Source organism: Rhamphochromis longiceps, linkage group LG13, assembly GCF_057381845.1.
Source record: "Rhamphochromis longiceps isolate RC_006_pf linkage group LG13, R_longiceps_female_GT1.1, whole genome shotgun sequence".
Lineage (NCBI taxonomy): Eukaryota > Metazoa > Chordata > Actinopteri > Cichliformes > Cichlidae > Rhamphochromis > Rhamphochromis longiceps.
Window position 1 is genome coordinate 12,165,159 of NC_140569.1, and position 22,891 is coordinate 12,188,049.

At 39.7% G+C, this 22,891-nt stretch overlaps 1 protein-coding gene across 3 annotated transcripts in view; it reads right to left on the bottom strand.

Annotated features, from left to right (window-relative positions):
• The window catches only part of phactr2 (phosphatase and actin regulator 2), a 37,994-nt gene extending 15,959 nt beyond the window's left edge, over positions 1–22,035 (bottom strand). For 2 of the 3 annotated variants that reach the window (XM_085427681.1, XM_085427679.1), the window contains exons 1-4: positions 11,948–12,179; positions 1,406–1,591; positions 492–566; positions 109–249 (exon numbers count right to left, since the gene is read on the bottom strand). In XM_085427681.1, coding sequence (XP_085283807.1) covers positions 109–249; positions 492–566; positions 1,406–1,591; positions 11,948–11,990 — 445 coding nt within the window. In that variant the 5' untranslated portion in view covers positions 11,991–12,179. Of the gene's footprint in view, positions 1–108; positions 250–491; positions 567–1,405; positions 1,592–11,947; positions 12,180–21,932 lie in introns of those variants that run through there. The other variant, XM_085427680.1, reaches the window with a different exon arrangement.
• Between the last annotated feature and the right edge of the window lie 856 nt (positions 22,036–22,891).

Sequence of the window (22,891 nt, forward strand, 5' to 3'; positions counted from 1 at the left end):
CTTGTAACTTCAACTAGTACAGGAATCTGATGGTTAGAGACTCCAACCAGCCCTGGATTACAGGCCAAAGTATGACAAAGGTTATATTGTGACTGGTCCAAAGGTTACCTGGTTTCTCCTCAGTTCTGACCGGGCCAGTTGCCTGTTCCTCCCGCAGTGTTTCTTGAGACTCAATGTCGACTTTGACTTCCTCTGGCGTCAAACTGGATGTGGCATGGCCGTTCAGATTTTCACTGATGACTGGTTCATCTAGGGGAGAAGAAATAAAAGCTGCTTTTTAGTCATTTTCTCCATCTCCTGATATGACACAAACAACATGTGACAAAGTAAAAAGGCTTTGAAGTGTAAAGAACAATAAAAAACATGTTAAGATGTGTCTTACAAGGTGAATTGCTTTGCTTTGTAATAAGTAAATGTCATAATTTGGGGAAGAAGAGGTGTGGCATTCAATGTGTTCTTGAGCATGGATTTGACTGAGACATAGGACAAACCTTGGTCTGGGATGAGAACTCCTTTCTTGATGAGCTCCTCCCTCGTTTGTCTAGTGGAGATTTTTCTCTCTAGAACTGAAAGACCAACAAGCTCAAGTTCAATATATTTATTCGAACACATCAACAACACAATGCCAAACCACATTTTACACAGTTTGCAACTGCATGACGTTGAAATAAGAGACGGGGTGACGAACGGGCCTGCCTACAATCCAGACCTGTCACCCCATGTAAACATTTTGCACATTAAGAAAAGAAAAATGTGACAAAGGAGACCACATAATGTTAAGTAAACGAAATCCTATATATAAACAACTGTGTGAATATATTTTATACTGTTTTCTAATAAATGTGGTGTTTAAATTACTTGTAAATCACCACAATCTGCTTTTACTGAGATGGAAATGTGGTTGTGTACTGATCTCAGACCCCTCCCCCCCGAAAACTTTGACACCAATAAATAATCTAATTATAAAGAAAGACGTTCTACTTCCCAGTTAGCACCTTATATATCCTATATATCTAAACTGCCTGAGCGCTAGCATTAAAGGGACATAGAGGAACACAACTTTCATATAAACACAGGAAAAGCAAAAGCTAAAACCTAGCAGCTTTCAGGAAAAAGAGTCTCTGGTTTTTGTATTTACCTCTGTCTCTCTTTATTTCCCAGCCAAACCCCTGAGGAATCAATCAGCAAGAACTACAAACAAACCATTCACTCTTTTCCTTTTAAAGCTCTTCTGGGAGCAACAGTGCTCCATTTCACGCGTAATGTTCCACACAAATCCAAAAATGCAATCTGAGATATTGACCAGACACTTGATTGAGGAGAACAAATCAGAAGCGACTCATCAGCTTGTTGATACAGTGTCATTAACATACACATCCACACACGGACACACAAGACGTCCTACCTTTTGAAAGATCCTGGAACTTGTCGCTGGTCTTCTTCTTCCTCCACTTCCAGGGTTTGAAAAGTTTGCCCAGGGTTGACAGCTTGCCTCGCTGCTGCCGTGATGCATGGGCATTCTGGGCATTGGCAGAGCTGTCCACCGCCACGTCGCAGCTGGCCAGAGATGTTGATTTCTCCAGTCCCTCAACTAGAAGACACGAAAGCAGAAATGCATATAAATAAGAGAAAAGCAATATCAGCGTGCAACCCAGGCAGGGCCCTTATATTTGCATATTATCCATAAGCCTTTGCAGCCTTTCTCTAGGAGAGCTGGTCTCTCCTACAACGGATATGCAAAGATAATCCTGCCATCTGAGCACAGGAGATTCTTATTCTCAAGACCAACACTTCCAATTTAAATAAAAATAATAATACTGGACCTTAATTTCAGTCAAACTAGTTTATTTTAACTCCTTCATACTGCACAATACTACAAGTATAGGCCATCTACGATGTACACATGTGTTATATGTTATAAAACAGATTTTTCTGCCTAATACTTCTTCTTCTTCTGTGATATACTGAACAGCCTGAATCCCACCCTTCAAATTACTCAACTGAAATGATCCGAGAAGGTGAAGGACCCTCTTTACTTAAAGTGCTCTCAAACATATGCAATCATCTGACCCCCTTTCTTCAGGTCACAGCAACATGATGCTCAAAATAGAGTCATAGCACTTAAGATTCATTTTTATTCCTGTAGCCATTTAAAGGACGACAGGAAAAATGGCTCTCTTATCATAATGGAAGCTTCCACAAACCACAGTGCACTTTATCTGGCTCTATAGTTTGCATTTTTTATGTGCAGGATTATAGCGGTGTTTATATTTTCAGTCTGTATTTACTGGAATTGTGTTTATATTTTAATAGTGTAGTGTTATTTAGTATTATACACATCTCTTTAACAAGTGATTACTGGTGTTTACTGCCGAAGGCTTGTTCCTGTTAGTTTCCCGATAACGCCCGCCTATATTATCAACTAAAAGCTTTAAATGAAGACAGATCCACACACGTTTTTAAGATGGAGTCAGCAAGTGTTAAAAAAAAGCTGAGAAATAGTCATATTTGTCGCGCTCTACAGGTCAGTCAGGGGCGAATATTTGTTTTTAACAGTATTTGCAGTGCGTGCGCTTGTGTGTGTGTCTTGGCGAGATCCTTGTCCTCCCACAGCTCCTCCTCTTCCTGCTGAAAGATTAGAAGAGCTGTGAAACTTCTGGGATAATGTCGACAGTGTGTGCAAGTGCGTGTGTGTGTGTGTGTGCAGGAAGCTTACAGAGGAAAGAGAGGTGGTGTGTGTGATTCCTCAGATTTAAGCAGAGGAAGGCTTTTGTTTTTGCAGCTACGTAACACTGCTGAATCACCGCTGACTCTGTGGAGCCCAGCTAGCGGCAAATGTGTATCATTTTTTCCGCAAAAAACTTTTGAGTAATTTATGTCTTTTTTCATATTTGCACTCCCGAAGAAAAGGTCAAGTTATTGCTGCTTGTAGGAAATGAAGTTCAGCGATGTGGAAATATTGAAGGAGCTGTGTGCTTTTAGCACAGAAGTGCTCTTAAATGACAGAACAGCCCCAAAACCATGCCTTTATGAACGCATGGCGCAACATAGAAGAGCCGGCTCCACGGGACTAACTCGGCCGTCCTTCTGCATCTAAAGGGAAATGGTCACTTTTTTGAAGATACCAATGTTCACATTTTGGACAGTTTAAATGAGTGAAAGAAGCCATCTATGTCCACTGTGAACGACCATCTTTGAATAGAGGTGGTGGTTTATGACACCAACTGACTGCCATCTCAATCCAGTTCTGAGATCCCTTCCCAGACGCCTTGACGACCATTCACATCCTGTGCCATTTGACCTCAGGAAATCACGTGATAGGGTGGGGTTAAGTTTCACGATGAGCTCACCCGAAACCTCGGCTGATTGTGACCTACACTCGTTTTCACACCTTGGCTCGTGTGATTAGGTCGAGGATCAATAGGGGGTCCATGACCCTCTCAGGGACACTCCCACAGAGCTTAAATCTGGGACTCTCCATCATTTGACTCTTAGAACTGAAGAAGCTTCTCGGATGAGAGGTGAAACTTCTTCAAGCAATTTAAAGAGGTCCAGACGCTTTTCTTTCCAAGCTCCTCAGACTAAGATGACCTGGATGACTGAGAGCCTTCACAGACACTGTGCTGAACACTTTATTTTTATTATATTAATATATTTAAATTAGTGCTGTCAATAGATTAAAAAAAATTAACTAACTAATCTCACAATTTTCTGTTATTAATTGCGATTAATCTCAATTACTTTATTAATAGCCTGGCTCCAATTACATTTTTTTATTCTTTATATTTTAAGTAATTATCGTTGTTCACCGAAGTCCAGTGGTCTCCGGTGAGAGCGACATTCCTTACTTGCACAAGCTTGCTGGACTGCTGAGCCCTCTGGTCCCCATACAAAGTGTGCAGTCTCGACACAATGGTTCCTCTCGAGGGCAGATTGTAACACTCATCTCCTGATGCAGCACGAATGACTTCTCTCAGTCCATCATCTTCTACTATGCTAACTGGTCGGCAGTTTTTAGCTATCCAAACAACCAAGGAATTGGTTACCTTTTCTCTCACATTTTTTGTTATTCGTCCACAAGTACCATACTCCTGAAGCGTAGACTGGCGAGGTCCCGTAGAGGTGGATTCAGTTGGGTGTTTTGCTCTCAGGTGATACGCCAGTGATGAACTGCTTCTGTGGTACTTGAATTCAGCGTTGCAAATTGTGCATCTTACTCTCGTTTTGTCCAACAAGCCATCAGGCAACTTCTTAAAGAGAAACTTTCCACCCAAAAGTCCGCCCTCGTCCATGCTTGCGTGTGTTAGCTAGTGTTAGCTAGATAGTAGCATGGTGTCACTTCTTCTTCTTCTTCTAATCATAACCAAACGCCAGCATAGCACACTGTTGCCCCCTCCTCCAGAGGTGCTCATGAATTTAAAGGTCTTAGATTACAGGAAATTAATAAAAAAAACAAAATCAGCGTTAAATTTTTTTAATGCATTAAACATTTCGCGTTGATCTTAACAATTAACGCGATAATTTTGACAGCACTAATTTAAATGCAGTCAGACTAAGTAATAATAGATGTTTGGAACATTAATCAGCCATGTGCAGAAATTAAAAGTAATTACAAAACATCACACCTACAATTTGCATTACATAAAAAGCCTGGCTCAAGTTCAACTTCAGCTGATATGTCTTCAACACAATACTTGGATGTTTTTCACATGAAGTCATGGTGATTGTTTTCTCCAATTATGTGGACAGCTTCAATTAATTCTGAAAACAAAACTTTAAAAGATGCAAGATCAAGTGCACGATCCAGGATCCTGGTTACACTAATCCATAACAATTTGTATTCTGATTGGCAAGAGGAAATATACTCATGAGCGCAACCTACATTTGTTGACATGGTAGCAGCCTGGTTTAAAAAACTAAAAAAAAAATACAGAATCATCGCAAAACCTCAATAGCCGAAGGCCAGGGACTCTCATGTCATCTGCAAACTGAGATAAACGCAATTATTCAAGGGAGACGATTTAAGGGAATTCATTAATTCATTCTTTCAAGTGCATTCTTAGAGAACTCCTAAATTTGCAAATGCTAGCTACACATGGAGGGAATCACTATGCCTGCTCAATAAAAATAATAATGCATTCCCACTCAGCTCATGTCACTCTAAATACTTGCTGACAAGAAAACAATAAAAGTTGGTTGAAAACAGAACAGTGCAGTGTCAGTACTGTTTAAGATGCTTATGCAGCCCCATTGTCAGCAAAAAAAAAAAAAAAAGAAATCTGCCAGATTTCCACCAGACCAAAGCTTAAAAAACACTCAGCTTAGCTGACCAGATGATCCAGATGTTCATTTTGGCAGTAAAGAAGTTAAGTAACCATTTGCCTAACAGCAACTAAAGTCACTCAGTCAAGCATTTCCTGGCTAAGCAGATCTAGTGGGTCAAATCCATTTCATAACCTTCAGCTCAATTGAAAACTATCAATAGCCTGATGATTGGTTGGCTCTCACCAGCATTGGCAGATAGCTGATTCGCACTCTGCACAGATGGACATGGGCTAAAACTGATGAGTGTAAACTATCTCTGACTGCTGCTTACTGCTGATGAAGGATCAATGCATTGTTTATTCACACGCTGTGAGTAATTAAAGTCTACATAAGTGTACATTTTTTTTCTACTAGTGTTGTTTATTTTCCACGGTGATGAGAAAGTCTCTCTTTTTCCCCTGCATTACTGAAGCTAAAGTAAATGTGCATTGATCAAAATATTTGTTGGAACACTGTCAATTAAATATGATTAAACCAAATTCACACAGGTTTACAACTAACAAACTCTTAATATCTAACAAATAATACCGAATCTTCTTATTCTGTCTATAAATTTAAAGACAGTTTTGCAGGTTTTAAAACATTTGGTGGTCTTTAGCAGATCTAAACTAAATAAAGTAGGATTATTATAACAAAAAACTGATGTGTCATTAGCCTAAAGTGTAAAATGAGGGTCAGATAGTAAGAAGTAATATAACTAGAGCAATATAACCATAACAAAGCACTCTGCTTTGTTAAAGAATGCTCGTAAAATCATAGTTTCATTATTGCTCCCAACAGTATTGTGATCACCTTTATCACATCGAGTGCTCAAGGACAAACATGTACATAAAAACAATGGCAGTAAAGAGTGAAGACATGGAGAAGTGCAGCACAGAGCCCCCTACAACTCCCCTCAGACCAATGTAGCACCCTCTTTTTGCACACACACACACATACTTTGCATACACACACTCATTTCCTGTTCCTGTGTTGATATCAAATCACAACAATAGGTGCATTTCAGCAGCTACTCTGTACCGCTAACGATGGGAAAATCGGTAACAGCGATTATCATCACCATTAGGCCAACTATCAAACTTCCAGTGGGAACCAAACAGGGACAATGGATTGACTGACTACTTGCTGAGAAAAGAAAATGAAACGAAGAGGCAAAAGAAAACTCACTGCTTAGTTTAGAGAAGAAACAAAGCAAATCATCAAAAGAGATTCATCTGCTTCCCATTTTTCGGAACCGATTGTAATACAGTCTTTTCAAATTCCTGGTTTCACAGTTATGTAATTATCATAAGGAAAGGGGAAGATTTGAGATTCATGCTGTGTCGTGTAGCAATGCAGGAAATCTAAAGCCTGCATTGCTGTGACACATGCATGAGGTGCTTACACTTACACCGAATGTGTTCAACGGCAGAGATCTCACAAGTACAACAATAAGTCATCTTTTCCGAGAAAATTACACCTACAGTTAATTTATTGTTCTCACCTCACTCTGCAGAAATTCCAATCATTCCGTCCCCCAAACAACTGACCAGAGGCTGATGCTTGGAGGCGGGCAACTGTTAAATAACTCTTGATTTCCATCTTTATGTATACGACTATTATCGACATTTAAAGAAAAAAAAAACTTGGCGATTTACTGTAGCTACATTGTAGTGGAACAGAAAATAGTGAATATACGGTCGATATTAGCTACTTTAACAATTTCTCCACAGTAATTGAACCTGCAGCTGCAGGGTTGTTGTTTGTTCTTTAGTGAGAGATTGCATGATGGTTGATTAGTTTATGTTTTCACTGGGATTCAAAATGTATAGGAACCAGTCCTAAGGGTGCACTGTTCCGGTTAGATGTCACTAACAAAAAGACAGAGGTGGCGCTAGAGGTGGAGCTGGACTTGGCGGTGTTGAAAATGCTAAGATTTTTACTGGGAGTGGCTAAGAGGGAAATGATTAGAAAGTAGTATATCAGAGGGACAATCCAGCTTGAGCTGTTTGTGGACAAGATGGACCTGACATGTGCAGGGAAGGGACACTGGACAAAGCCTGTTGAATATGGAGCTGCCATGCAGACAGAAAAGAGGAAAACCTCAGAAGAGTCATGGGTGTAGTGAAGGAGGACATACAGTGTTAGTGTGACAGAAGAAGTTGCTCGCTTGTGTGCGAGATGGATCTGATAATCTGTCAGTGAGCTGTTTTGGCAACTTCTAAATAAAACAACTAAAAAAAAAAAAAGAGGACGATCTCATTTATCTGTACTTGTCTCATTTCAGCACAGTTTGAAAATTTCTAGGTTTGTGAACACTGTGACGGCACCTTATGGGACTAGCGATGTATACTATACCAGCGGTCTCCAACCTTTTTTGCGCCACAGACCAGTTTATGCCCGACAATATTTTCACGGACCGGCCTTTAAGGTGTCGCGGATAAATATAACAAAATAAAACTAGTACCGGTACCAAAAAAAAGAAGATTTATTCATAACACACGTGAAAAGACCCAGGAAACAGAGTTAACGATAAAAACAATAACAAAATAACACTGAAAACCGATAAAAACCCTGAAAACCATACATTTCACGCCTGAGCCTCAACTCTCGCGGCCCGGTACCAAACGACTCACGGACCGGTACCGGTCCGAGGCCCGGGGGTTGGGGACCGCTGTACTATACTGTATACTGTAAACTGGGGAGGCAGGATTAAAAATAGTTGGAATAACCAGTCTTTGGGACTCTATCGCTTGTGTTAGTGCTGCTTTTTTTAGCTTAGCCTATGCCCCAGAAGACACAATATATATATATATATATAAAAACTTCTTTATTGTGAAGTGACACTGGGTAAAATGAAAACAATATATGAAACAATATGAAAACTCTCCACTGCACCCACTGTATGTGCTTCTTTTGCTACTTTTTAAATGTTTGATTGTTTATTTCGCGCTTGTTCCTCTTTGTGGTGAACACCACAGTTGTCCCATTCCTGTTCAAGCCCACTGACACGTCTACATAGTCAAATATAACGGTGACAAATATAATACCTTGAGGCAGACAATGTTAGTTTACTGTGCAGAAATAATGCTCAACGACTGCTACATCAAACACAGCAAACGTTTCAGCTGTTCATTACATTACACAAACAGATAAACACCACTGCCAATCTTATTTGCCAATAGATCGAACACTGTCAACAAGGTAAGTACTAACAGATAACAGCTTTAAACATGTTGACTTCTTTTCAACTAAAAAAATTTTTTTGTTTGTTTTTTTTAAAGTCGATCTTGCCAGGCCTTAATCTATTGTATCTATTAAGAAAAATATACACCATCATAAATCAACAAAATCAGGTTTTAGGAAACCAAATCAGAGGAATTAAGATCTTCAGTTCATCAATCTGCTGTTTAACAGCAACATATGTTATGCTGTCAGTATTTGTTGTAACTGACAGTTGCTTTAAAATAGTGCTGTATTTGATCTCTTGAAATTAAACTGTGTACCTCTAAATCTCAGTTTAATTCTGGGACGTTGTTACACATTACAGATGCTGACTCGACTCCATTGTTCCACAATGAATTTTACACTGAAACAGCTGAAATGCAATGTCATGCAAAATGGGTGAGTCAGGACTTGGATATTTTGCAGCTGGGTGGGATAATTAGAAACAACTTCAGAGACAGCAGACGACCAAATAAAAGAGACTTCAGTTGCCAGTTGCCTTGACAAACTGCAAAGTCTTATATGTATCGCCTGATATAATATTTAAGGGTAAAAGAGATGTATTGTGACAGAGCCAGCAAACTCTTTTCAGACATTATTGCCTGAACATGTGTTAAGGAGGAGGGAAAAGGGAGAGGCTTCCTTCCTTCACTCCAAGTCACCGGGGAGGGAAGAAGCAAGCGTCACAAACAGAGGAAGAGGGATGGAGGGGGAGAAAGAGGCAAAAAGAAACAAAGGGAAGAAGAAAAGATGAAAGAGGGGAAACACAGGGGAAAAGGGACACTGAGGTGGGGCATGAGAAAATGTGGGATTAAAGAAAGAAGGAACAGGGAAAGGAAGAGAAGAAGACAAGGCTACAAGAGGTGCTGGACAAGAGTGGAGGGAGGGGCGGCGCTGGGCTCTGCAGTTTTAACACTTGGGTCATTTCTTCCAAATCTTTCTCCAGCAAAGGCTGGACAAGCATTATAGAGCTCAACTCATGATACTTGCACGACTTCAAAGCTCTGGCTAAGTCTGGAGTAACAGAGCAAAAAGCAGTCAAACAGGAAACCGACCATGTTTTAACTTCGGTAGAGAAGCTCAGAGATCTCAGTTTTATGTTAATGATCTTTCAATAAGACCCTGAGAGAAAGAATTCCACTTCTGCTCTTAGTGCTGTAGATTCAGCATTTAAAGCCCACCGCATCATTATGAAGTCATAATGTAACCATGCAGGACGTATAGATCATTATTATAGCCACCAGGTTCCTTTGCATGTTGACTAAAGTGCATTACAGTTGAGTCTGAGTTTTAGTTTAAATGCTGACAGAGCCATAAAACAGATTTAGTTTTGTTTTCATCCAGAGTCATGTGTCTCATCCTCTACCTCACTGCCTTTAAGCCTTCCCATAAAAAGTGTGATTGAACGTGAAGTGCCTACCTTTATGGCTCAACGAACCGACCAAGGACTACAGATGGGAAAAAAAGGCTTTGATTGTAAAAACAAAGCATTCGGGTTCAGTATTTGCCAGTGTTGCATATGAAAAAAGCTGATTAAAATGACTCTGGGAATTAGATACACAAAGAACTCCAACAGATTAACCAATGAACAATCAGTGCTGCAGTTTAGTATGCAGATGAAAGAACACAAACTACTCTTTTTGTTCAATCTGTAGCTCATAATAAGCTTCAATGTCATTATAAAGCTGATAAACACTTGATGGTTAGACTGTTTCATTTAAGAGTATTTTTTCCTTTTCTTTCTATTAGCTTCAGCTTCATAATCTTCAAAATCTGCATGATTCCTAGTTTGAAATGATAACACTTTGGTGTTGCCCCTCAGACTGCTTTGAGCTGACAGGAAGGCAAGAATAACCCAAATGACCACTTGTTTTAACTTCAAGTATCTAAAAGAGCATCTCTAAAAGTACAACATATGCAACCTTGCAGCAGATGGGCTACAGCAGCACAAAACCACACGGGGTGCCACTCTTACCAGCTAAGAACAGAAAAATTAGGCTCCAGTTTGCACAAGCTCACCAAGAGAAGATCGGACACACATTAACTGGTCTGAAGACGTTTTGATTCTGATTGCAGGGTTAGAACTTAAAAACTTTGAAAGCGTGGATACAGCCTGTCTTGTATTAATAGTTCAGGCTAGTGACAGAGGTCTAATAGTGTGTGGTATAATGTCAGTCCATACTTTGGGTCTCTGAGCGCCATTTAAATGGTAAATGGTAAATGGCCTGTATTTATATAGCGCTATCTAGATGCCACAGCCTACCTGAATATAGTTGCTGACCATGTACATCCCTTTATAACCAAAGTGTAAGCATGCCCCGCTGCAAAGTTCAGATCATCTCAAGATGATTTCTTGAACATGACAATGACACTGTCAAATGGCCTCCACAGTCACCATATCTCAACCCAACTGAGGTCTTGGGACACAGTGAAGCAGGAGATCCACATCACTGGCAAATCTTCATGATGACTGCATGATGCTGTCATGTCATTATGCACCAAAGATATGTTTCCAGCACCTCGCTGAATTTATGCTACGAAGACTTAAGGTAGCTATAAATGCAAAAGGCGGTCAAATCCAGTACTAGCATGGTGCACCTAAAAAACTAGAAAGAAATCTGAAGAAGTCTTCATTAAGGAGATAATTAACTCACTAAGGAGTTACATTAATCCATAATTTAAATAATAACAGGTTTAAACGTAGCTCAGAACTCCAGCACTTCTCATTTATCCAAAATTAATATCTTCTGTAATATTGCATTTCCTGCTGCTCTTCATAAAAATGACCAGGCCTACTTGTTGACTCACTGAGTGCTGCTCAACAGCTTCGTGACTGTATTTACTGTGCTCAGATAGACAGCTCGATCTGGGGTCTACTGTAGGGGCAAATGGTTACAAGTTTAATCTGCGCTCCTTCCGATCATCTCGACCAATGTCAAGTTGGCTGCTAAATACATAAAGTCTTCATTACCTAGTTACAACAAGCCAGCCTTTTAAACAGCTCTTGGGTTATACAACACTGCATCCTGTTTTAAGACAGGCTGTTTCACTAGTTTTTCTTTCTGCTATACAACAGTTGGTTGGCAGAGCCAGCGATAAATTTAGAAACCCCCTACACACACACACACACACACACACGGCGTAAAATGATGCAAGAATAAAATGAACACACATCTATTTAGCAAACTTCCACTGACGTTAACGGTATCTAGCGCTGCGCTTTGTTTGAACTGTGTAGAAGTTATGCGACAGAAATGTGAAAGAACGAAAACAAAAAACGAGAAGACTTCCTGAATAAAGATAGCGGATTGTGTGTGAGAGAGACAAGAGGAAGGGAGACTGCACACTGCACGTATACACACACACACACACACACACACACACACACACACACACACACACACACACACACACTCACCGCTTGCAGTCTGAGACACGGCAGACACGGCGGTCTGACCCATATTCGGCTTGAGCACCGGGCCGGACCGGGCCCCCTAACCCGCTATCACGGCTCTCTATCTCCGCATAAACCCCGTCCTCCACCGCCAAGCGAGTTCATTTCAAAAAAAGAAGTTTTTACGCCGTGATGGCTCAGTCACTGGAAACTTGGTTCACTCTCTCACTCACTCTCTACTACGTCGTAACTTCCCCTCCCCTCCTCCACCACCTCCTCCTCCTCCCCGCCTCCTCCTCCTCCTGTGAGCGGCTGAAAATGCCTCTCATTCCTCTATGCAGATTAGGGACGCTGCTGGGGTCAAAGGGCGAAGGGGTCCGACACTCTCAGCCGCTGGTTTACATCGGCCCAGATCACGAAATGATGGCACTAACCTAGAACTGCGCTCCAGTGAAACTTGAGGTGAATGTGACTCAATTACATAACTATTTTCACAAACCAATATTGTAGCCTTAGTGCATTACACAGCTTTTGTTAAAATTCATATTGTAACTATTGTATCTATCTAACTTTTGTGTATTGTCTTCTCTTTTTTTAAAAAACACATTATGCAGTCATTTGCAGTATTATCACACATTTCACTACATATCGTACTGTGTATGACTGTGTACGTGACAAATAAAATTTGAATTTGAACATGTATCCTTGTCACACTTATGTTTCATATCATCAAACAAATTTTAATATTAGAGAAAAAAAAATAACGCCAGTAAATACAAAATTAAGTTTTTTAATTGCAATTTTATAGAGTATTATAATTATCATTGGGCAGCAGGGTGTCATGGTGGTTAGCACTGTTGCATAACAAGTTCCTGGATGCAATTTCACAATTTCTGTATGTTCAGCCCTTGGTCTGTTTTTCAGACATTTGTGGAAGAAGACATAGTTTTAAAGAGCTCCCTGACTTTGAGTTATCATTCTACTGTCACAACAAGTCCGTTTGTGAGATTTCTTCCATCCTAGCTATTCCGCAATCACTTGTAAGTGTTACTTTATCAAAGTGAAAGTCTTTCGGAACCATAGCAATTCAGCCACAGATTGGCATACCACGTAAAGTTACAGAGTGGGATTACCGAGAGCTATGCGTAAAAGTTGCAAACACTGCTTCCTCAATAACTGTAGTGTTACAAACCTCCCTTGGCATTAACATGAGCACAATAACTGTGCACCAGGAGCTTCATGGCATAGGTTTCCGTGGACAAACAATCACGGAAACCCATTACACTTTCTTAGTCCAATAAGCTGAGCTGAATAGGTGTAAGGTGTAATGTGTAGGAGGCCCAGTACGTTTGTGTATGTTGTGTATTTGAATATAAATATTTTAACTTGTTTCTCCATCTGTGAATTCTTCACAGAGCAGGCTGGAAAACGTCTCCAGCTAATGCTAAGCTAATGACAGCAACAGAAAGCAATTAGAGTCAGGGGTGGGAAAAGCTGGTATCATGCAAAATTATGTCTGGGCGTGCACAATAAGTTGTGTGTTGCAGCAGGACATTTACCTTAAATATTAAATCCAATTTATTTCAACCTAGAGTACTTCCCATAAATGGGTGATGTGGTGGCATGACCTCATTAGAGCCTTTCACATCCTGAAATTTGACTCCGCTGAAGGAGTCCTGTAAGTACAAAATGGTCCAAAATTCCCCCTGTGATCATCAGCCATCTCTGACCTGCAGGTTCCTCTAAAGCCTGAGGTTTGAGGTTACAAAGGAGGCTGAAGCAGGTATTAAATCCAAGGGTTAAATTATCTTTTGACCTCAAATGAGTGTGCTCTATAAATATGTATAAATTGTGTGTGTTAGTAACTCAAGGATCACATTTCATGAACCAATGAATCTAGAAAACCAGGTAATTCCAAAGAGTTATGACAGATTTTCTTTCTACTGGATGTGCCTGTGAATTTTAAGCAAGTACAGTGTTTCTGGAACTTGTGATGGGTCTTTTACAATATTACCCAATATTAAAAATATATAACAAGAAACAAAAAGATGATAATAATGGCATTAATAAGTTGCTGCATTGCTAATATGATATGTAGTGTACTTACTGCACAATACGTCATACAGTGTCATTTAAAACCTGTGTGGCAGTGCATATCAGTTGTTTTTAGACCAAATTTAAGGTCCTCCTTAGCAACAAATCCACTCAGTGAATTTATAGTCACACTAAATATTATTTTATTGACATTCCAGCAGCCCAATAGTACCATCTAGCCCAATAATTAAACATCTGAGAGCCTATCTCAGAAACCAGGCTTGGGAAATGACAATATATTTAGCTTACAGCCTATAATTAATACATAAATGAGTTTACAGTCCAGCTCCAGAGGAAAAGCAGTAGGCTTTACCCTGCAGGCAATTTATTATTAAAAAGGAAGATGACAGTAGTGAATCTTGAACCAACCCAGCAGTGAGTCATTCAAAAGAGCGCAAAGTCAGTCTAGTGTTGTCATTAGGTGCTCTACTTGCAGCACGCACAAGTAATATCTGTTTAATATTAGACACAAGAGCACACATCACTGCTCAGTGACAACTGTGGCAAACTGTGGCAAACTGAGTCAAACGCTGCCACTGACTCTCAACACGAGAGTCAACTAACGTGTGTGTGTGTGTGTGTGTGTGCATGCATGTGTGACTGTGTGTGTCTGTCTTTGTGTGTGTGTGTGTTTGTGTTTATAGAAGAGAAAGCGCAAGAGAAAGAGAGCTTTGGCTATCATTACTGTCAACACAGTGTCAGTTGAGACCTTGCAGAACAGGGCTTGACAGAAATAAGCCATTAGTACACACGCTCCCTCCCACTCTCTACACACACAAACACACACAGACACACACAGCAGCAAGCATGAGCAAATTAAACTTGCCTGATCTGCACACGAAACGACTTACCATTTGGGCCAAGACTGCCATCTAGTGTTAAGCAAAGTAAGCATAAGCAAACTGACTTCAGGTTAACTGGGAGATGATTTGTCACAAAGTTGTTCTTGTTCCATTCATAATTCTGTTTCTATGTGGCAGTGCTGCCCTCGCTCCCTGATCCCATTTCCCCATAAGTCATTAAACATCAGGAAGCCACATGCAGTCCTGGCATTTAAGCAGCCACAGCACAGAGAACATTGTTCTTAAGGATTGTGGCAGAATGAGAAATAAAGCCAACATTGACCTTTAAACAAAACTAATTTTGGAAGTTTTGTTACAAAAATGAAGCAGTGTATGGATTTTGTGTGTGTGTGCAGACTCACTCACCACTTCTTGTCTGCTCTGATTTGATAAAACCCAATTACCTGCCCCTTGATTGTGGCTTATTTCAACCTAACTCTAACTCAATTCTTAAGGTGACACGGATGCCATCAAGTCCAAAGAATATGTGACATTTTCTTGATCCACCATATTAACAAATGACCCCTTTCAATTGCTTTTGTGCTGGTAACATGCAGTGTTACCATTCAATATACATTTAGCTTTGGAGCTGCCAAGTCAACCACACAGTTATGGGGCTGTCATTAGCGAATCAGATGGAAATGGATAATTGAACAGGAAGGAAGCCGGTAAAGAGGTGGGAGGATAAAAACTGAGAATGAGAATGGAAGTACTTAGAGAGGTTAACAGCAGAATATGACTATGTTAGCACTTACTGGGAGGTAATGTCATTTACACAATGTACCCACAACACATACTGAATTTGGAGCACATTTACACGTGTTAAAGGACAGAGATAATACCACTGAGAACACACACACTGATTTCCAGACAAGACAGCACAACATTCAGTCTCAGAGGGTATTTTCACCGGTTCCTTTGGTTACCATAATCCAAAGATTCTTATGTTTTTGCCTACACCACATTTTTTAAATTAATTATTAACAGTGAAAAAGATCCGTGTTGCATTTCAGTTAAATGTCAGCACAATAGCATGAGGTAACTTTTTTCCATAGATAAATGATATTCATTGAACTTAGTATTTTCCCTTTGGTCATCCACCCACAGAGGCTCTATGCTCCACCAGTGGAGCCATCCACATAGATTCAGAATAACTGAAATAATGCACAGAGATGCACATATATGGACTCTGTCCAAAATGGATCAGAGTCAGACATGCATTAGCTAATTAGCTAAAAAAAGAAAGAATGAAAACTGAGCCAAAAAAGATTTGAAGATAATGAATCCTTACCCGAAACAAGCTTGATTTCAGCTCATCCCAACAAAAAGACATGAGAGGTCTAAAAGGATAAAGATGATGTCATTTTAAACATTGACTACTGAGTTTATTGTATGTGCGTGGTTTTATGGTTACACACAAGGTTACATAGATTAATGTTAGCATGTATGGTGGGATATTATATTTTAATGTACACCTTTATGCATTTTTATGTATAGTTATTTTTAATGCTATATTTTCAAATGGGTGTCTCTGTTCTCAGTGCAGGACAATTTTCATTTTTGAATTTCATGAGCTTTATCATTCACTGCCCATCTGCCTTAAAACACACACACGCACATACGTGCGCTCACACACTACTTGGGTATCATTTATATTGATGCACAGAGCCTTGACCCTGCCTGAAACCATCAAGTACAATTAAGACACCATGATGACAAAGAGTAGAGCTTGTGTTGCCTCTAGAACCAGACAGACAAATATCAGCTGACAATAGCAGACATTATGTATGTTTCCAATAGAGATGCCCTCATCCTGATGTCACACCAGCTGGTTTATTGACTACCATGTGCACTTGAATTCTGGAGTCAGAAGTGACCGTATTTGGATAAGGTGGAGCTGGTGACCCTGGAAACCTGATTCGAAGTATATACCTTTCTTTGCAGTTTAATACACACTTACTGATGGGATTCATTTCAAAAGGATCACAAGTTCACTGAAGGAGTGAGTTCAGACAATGACATTATATAGATTTTTTTTTTTTTACATTATATTGATTTAGTGTTTCATGAAAACTGATTTTTTTAGTGACTCTATTTCAAGGGATTGCGAGGCACCTCTGCAGGGGCTTCACTTCTCTGGCCTGGTGGCTATATTTGTACTTTTTCTGTTAATGCTAGGCCTTCAGTGCTGCCACTTTCAGTTCTTCAGCTTTAAGTGTGGGGTTTCTTTGCTTTAATGTTTGGTTTTATGCAAGTATCACTATCAAGTCAAAGTGTCAGTAACCAGATCTCAATCAGACTGCGTTCCTGTAACTTGTTTCCAAACTGCTGGCTTAATCTGAGCATCCCATAAACGCCCGCATGCATACTGTTCCTTTTTTCACCCGTAGTTATTCTGCCATCAGCCTCGTCTCCTGGGGGCTTCCCATGACACAGCGCTTCTTCCTCATCGAACTCTTTCCACTCTCTATTCATACACCACTTTGCATTTAATCATTAGTTATTATCAATCTCTTGCTCTCCTCCACAGCATGTCTTTTGTCCTGTTTCCCTCTCCTCACCCCAACTGCTTACGTCAGATGTCTGTCCCTCTGGTTCTCCTGGTGGTTTCTTCCTCTTAGAAGGGAGTTTTTCCTTCCCACTGTTGCCAATCGCTTAGTCATTGGGGATTTGTCTAATTGTTGGTGTTTTCTCTCTGTTATTGTAAGGCCTTTATTTTACAATATAAAGGGCCTTGCTGTGAACATAAAATGAACTGAACTGAGCAGTGAAACGACCAAAACATGCCATGAAAGCAGCATCACCACATTTCACATGTAAACTACCTGAAAAACCGATTACTGATCAGACGCAAGATTTTGATTAGATGAAATTAATACTTGTGCTGTAAATCTGTGCAAGATTTTTAGGGATTTATTTGAAATCAAGAGTACTCAGCTTTGAGTATGAGAATGAATCTCTCAAGGTAACGCCTCAGGAAATGGACTCTGCTTGTCCTGACACTAAATAACTGAGACTAACAGAGGGAGATTGACCAATTCTCTAACCGGAACAGCAAAAGGAGAGACAAGAGAGGTGAAGGGGGCAAGGGGCCAGAGGAAAGGAAGAGAGTCATCAAATATTAAGTAGTAGCCTCAGCAGAACAAGAGATAATAATTGTTTAAGTGCTTCTTTTCAGAGCCTTTCTCCCCTCCCCTTGATTTATTTATTAAACAAAGTTTTTTTTTCCCCCAGAGCACAGTCTAAGAAAATTGTCCTAACCTAATATTATTTTGCGCTTTCATAACTCTGTATGTGTGGCTGTCCTTTACATGCACAGCACAACCAGTTTAAGGAGGTCTATGTGAAGTTCACCTAATGGATTTTCTGTGTTATGAACTAACTAACCTTTTTAAGAGTCAGTGACGGGACTTGTCTGAACCAGGATCATGATTCAGACTGCAAACTGTCATAACAGTCAGGTGTGACTCAGCAAGGAACAGGCCCTGTTATACAAGCAAACTAAGCTGAGAAGAGAGGAACTTATTTTAAATGGTCTCAGTGTAAAACTAGTCATTCTCTGTAGTTCTGTGATGTTTCATTCATTTAAAATAGTGTCTGTAAAATATATGATCAGCAACACTTACAGTATCTTATTCATCTTTGCCAGGTTTGATAATGTTCAGTAGAATTCAGTAAATCAGCATTTTTTTTTTGCATAGACTAGGAGATATTGCAGTATTAAACCACCTTAAATCATTTTCTCATTCAGCATATTACTATAGCCAGATTTTCATGCATAATTAGAATTTTTTTAAATAAAATTTCCAGAAAAAACATGAAAGATAGTCTCAATTATTGAACAAATACTGTGCAGCTCTGCTGTATAATAATATTAAGGGTTGGGCACACTTATTTTCCAAATGGATCGTTAAAACATTACAGAAACTGACAGTGTGATAAGATCTCATTGTTGATTGAATAAGTGCCAGTCAAACCTCAAATGATGGAAAACAGTTCTCTCTAATACATCAATGTTGAAAACAAAGTAGAAGTGGTTAAGAAGAAACTTGGTAATTGCGTTTGTTTCATGTAATAACTTGAGAAAGCCTTTGCCTCATCAGTTTGGTGCAGCGGAAGCTGGACTTTTGAGTCACGTGTTTCGTGTATGTCAGCATTTACCCATTAAGACTATTTCCATTGCACTGTAACACATTTTGATTCCATCAATATGCCAACTTTTTGGTCAGCACCAAGTGTGGATACAGTTTTAGTGTCGGTAGAGGGAGGCCTTTAGTGAACTTTCACTTCAAACTTACTTCTTCTTTCATTAGGTTTTTACAGTACATAGCCACTAAGTACTGAGAAAGAATTTCCAGTTTTATAGTTTTTTTCCTGCTGATAATAAAAAAATCATAGTTTAATATTGGACAAATGTAGTTCTGCTCATGATCATCTCATCTCTACACAATGGATGTAAGTCTCAATACAGTATCTGAATCTAACTAATATCCAGTGTTATAAACACAAGTTTGCCTATTCTCTCCACTCTCAACCCTCTTATGTACCTAATAAAAGCATTTTTAACTGGTAATATTAACTGTATAATATTATAATGCAACAATACAGTAAAGGCTACTGTCATCCCTCTTTCCATCTGCCAGCAGGCTTGTCTGAAATCTGATCTCTTGTTTGTTGTATTCTGTTTGGCACAACCCATAAGCCGCCATCACTGTTAAAATGTTGCCTGTATAAATCAATAGTTGACATCCTGCCAGACAGGCAGCCGGAGAGCTTAAAAGAACGTGAGCTTGAGAGAGGTGAAAGAGAGCGAGAAAGGCTGAGAAAGAGGCACAGATGAGGACCAAAAGAGCTGAAGGAAAGACCATTAATGTCCTGTGGGGTCTTTAATAATAGCCATAAAATAATGGCCACCGTGGCAGGAAAATGTAAGAGCAACTGCACATAAGAGAAAATGGCAATGGCACGACTGTTTTAAAAGTGTGTGATGTGAAGGCTTAAGAGGACACAATAGTCTAACTATATAAGGCTAGATTTACCCAAGAGCTGCTGTTAATTACAAAAACAGCTGTCCTAAGCACGTCAGTCATGTTTGCTCAGTTGTGTTGTGTGGCTGTTAGTCAGGACATTGCTTCTCTTTTGAAGGCTAAACATGATTTGTTTTAGAGTAGACTCGCCGCTTGATGATGATCCTTTGGCCATTGTCATGCTAGCTCTTACTGACAGTAAGAGCTGTTTTGAAAAGGGTTACTTAAAAAGGTTAGATACCATAAAACAGTTTAGGTTTAAAATACAGAATAAATAATAAAACATCTTCTCCCCTATGATGATATCTTAGTGGCTCAAAGAGTGACATGAGGATCATTCTCTTTAAAAACTTAAGAGAGTTGTACTGATTTATCTGGTGTACCTGTCAAACAAGTACGTCAATCTGTCAGTCTGAAACTATGCTGTTTTACCAGGTCAAGTCTCCTCTGTCATTTAAATATTCATGTTTGAGAGAGAAACACAAACAAGCACAGTGGCATTTGTGGCATAACTGAAGTTAGGTGTGTGTGGTTTCCCCCCTCAGAAAGGTCATCACAACTTTAGCAGCTGAGTGCAGAGGTTGTTGTGTTATCAACAGTCTGTAGGAGTCTAACCTGCATCGATATAGTGCAGACTGCAGACGCAGTAGTAAATGACTCATGTTATACAAGCGTGTGCAAATCTGCAGACTGACCTTGTGTTTTCTCTAAAACACATGCATTCAAGAGTGGGCAGAGGAAATATATCCACACAGTAGCACTATGACCAACTATGGTCTGTGCAAACATATGCATATGAATGCACGCACACACGCAGATGCTGCTTTGCATTGCAAAACACTGTTTTACAAATTCACCGCAGCAATAATATTTTGTGTACTCATTTGGGTCTCAGCACAAGTCTTCCAGTGAAGGCAAAATCACACAATTAAAGGATGGTTAAAGCAGTTTATTGTAAAGCTTACCTAGGACAGCAACAATCATCTTTGTTCAAAATTTCTGTCTTGATTTATTGACGCATGACAGCAGGGGCTTTGGCTATTAAACACTGTGATATGTTATGACAACCTCAGCAAACAGTAATTAAACTACATTAGATAACATGGGACTGATATAGCCTGCCTGCCCCCTCGTGTTGTGTGTGACACCAACCAATGTACAGACTTACCATTGTCATGTTGGCTAGCACACCCAAGATGGCTTCCAGCCAAGCACATTAGGAATTATTATCCTTAATAAGTTTTCTATTCTCTATAGAAATATTTATAACAAAGTTACAGCCATTAGATGCAGTCTTCACTCAGTCATATGAGAAACCCTAATGCTATAATGCAACTGTGAACAGACTTCAAAAGCAATCATTTCTTTTTACATTAAGTACACAACGATCGGTGCTTCATGAACACTGCCAAAAACTCTTTCTGTCATCAACAAATCTGAACCTACCAGGACACTAGAGGTATAGTTAAGTGAAGATATGGAAACCCTTAATGTCATTTAGTCCTCTACAACACTCAATAACAATAGGATCTTATTAATATTCCAAACAGATGCTTGAGTCTCAAGTTTTCAAGCATATACTGCATGACTGGGTGTTGTCACTGGTATGCGCTGCATATTTATTTTAAATAATGAAACAATGCAAAGCGTTACCAGAAAAACTGCTCGAGCCTGAAGAAAGTCAGACTCTCATACAAAAGTTGCAAAATAATTAAAGGCTTTAATAATGGGGACATTAAAGCACACATTTATTTCCCCCACTGTGTGCTCATTTCTTTCTTCCGGCTAAACACGAGCATTTTAACCAGAGTGTTTCATAACTCAGGTGATACAGACCCAGGATTTACAGCCTATGCCTACACTTAACATGTAAAGCAATCCTAGGCTAACAGGTGACAACCAAAGCAAAGGACAGCATGTTAGGTGAAGACCCAGTAGCTTCTGCTACTGCTGCACAGACACACAAAGTCAGAGAGACACTGGATCATTTAAAAAATAGAAAGATATACAAGGAAGTACAGCTTATTATATAAGGAGGAAACTTACCGTCATGTTCCATGACTTGACCCAGGGAATATTATCAGCAGTTTGAGTTGATCCTTGCCTCTTCCAGACACACAGCCTCTCTGCCTCCAGCCCTCCCCCTTGCCAGTTCCCCCTCCCTCTTTCTCACCGTCTGCCTGCTTTTCCTATTCTTTCTCTCTCTCTCTCTCTCTCTCTGTTCCTGTGTTACCCTCTCTGCCTCTCTCTCTCAGTCTCTCTACACTGTCTGCTACTCACTTGCTCCTCCTCCCTTCCTCCCTCCCATCTGCATCCCTTCGCTCCAGAAAAGACCATTAAAAGTTAATGTTTGTTTCCATCTCAGGTCCTCGTTCTCTCTCCCAGTCCCATCCTGCGTTTATCTCCATCAAACTGTCAGTCAAGTTTTTCCTTCTTCTTACGGCTACCCAGTCTGGCTCCATGCTCATCTATTTTTTTTTAACTCTACCCCATCCCCATGGGTTAAAATCCCACAGTGACGTAAAGAGGAAGGAAGAAAAAGAAGAAGCAGAAGAAAAATATGGCACAGCAGATGCAATCATTCAAACACACACTCGCATAGTAGAAAAACTACATAGAATTCATACACGCCAGTCCTAATAATCTAATGCATTTTTACTGTTGTATGCTGTTTGTTGAAATTGCTAATGCTTTGGCAGTTGCATACCTAAACTTCCATGCTAGTAAATCAAACCAATATGATTAGATTAGATTAGATTAGATAGAACTTTATTAATCCCTCGGGTGGGTTCCTCTGGGAAATTCGATTTCCAAAAAAGCACAGCACCGACAGAAGTTACAGAGTTACAGAATATTATATATATACACACACACACACACACACACACACACACACACACACACACACACACACACACACACACACACACACACACACACACACATATATATAAATACAGAGACAATATAAATAAAATATACGAAGGGGATAAATAGAATGAATA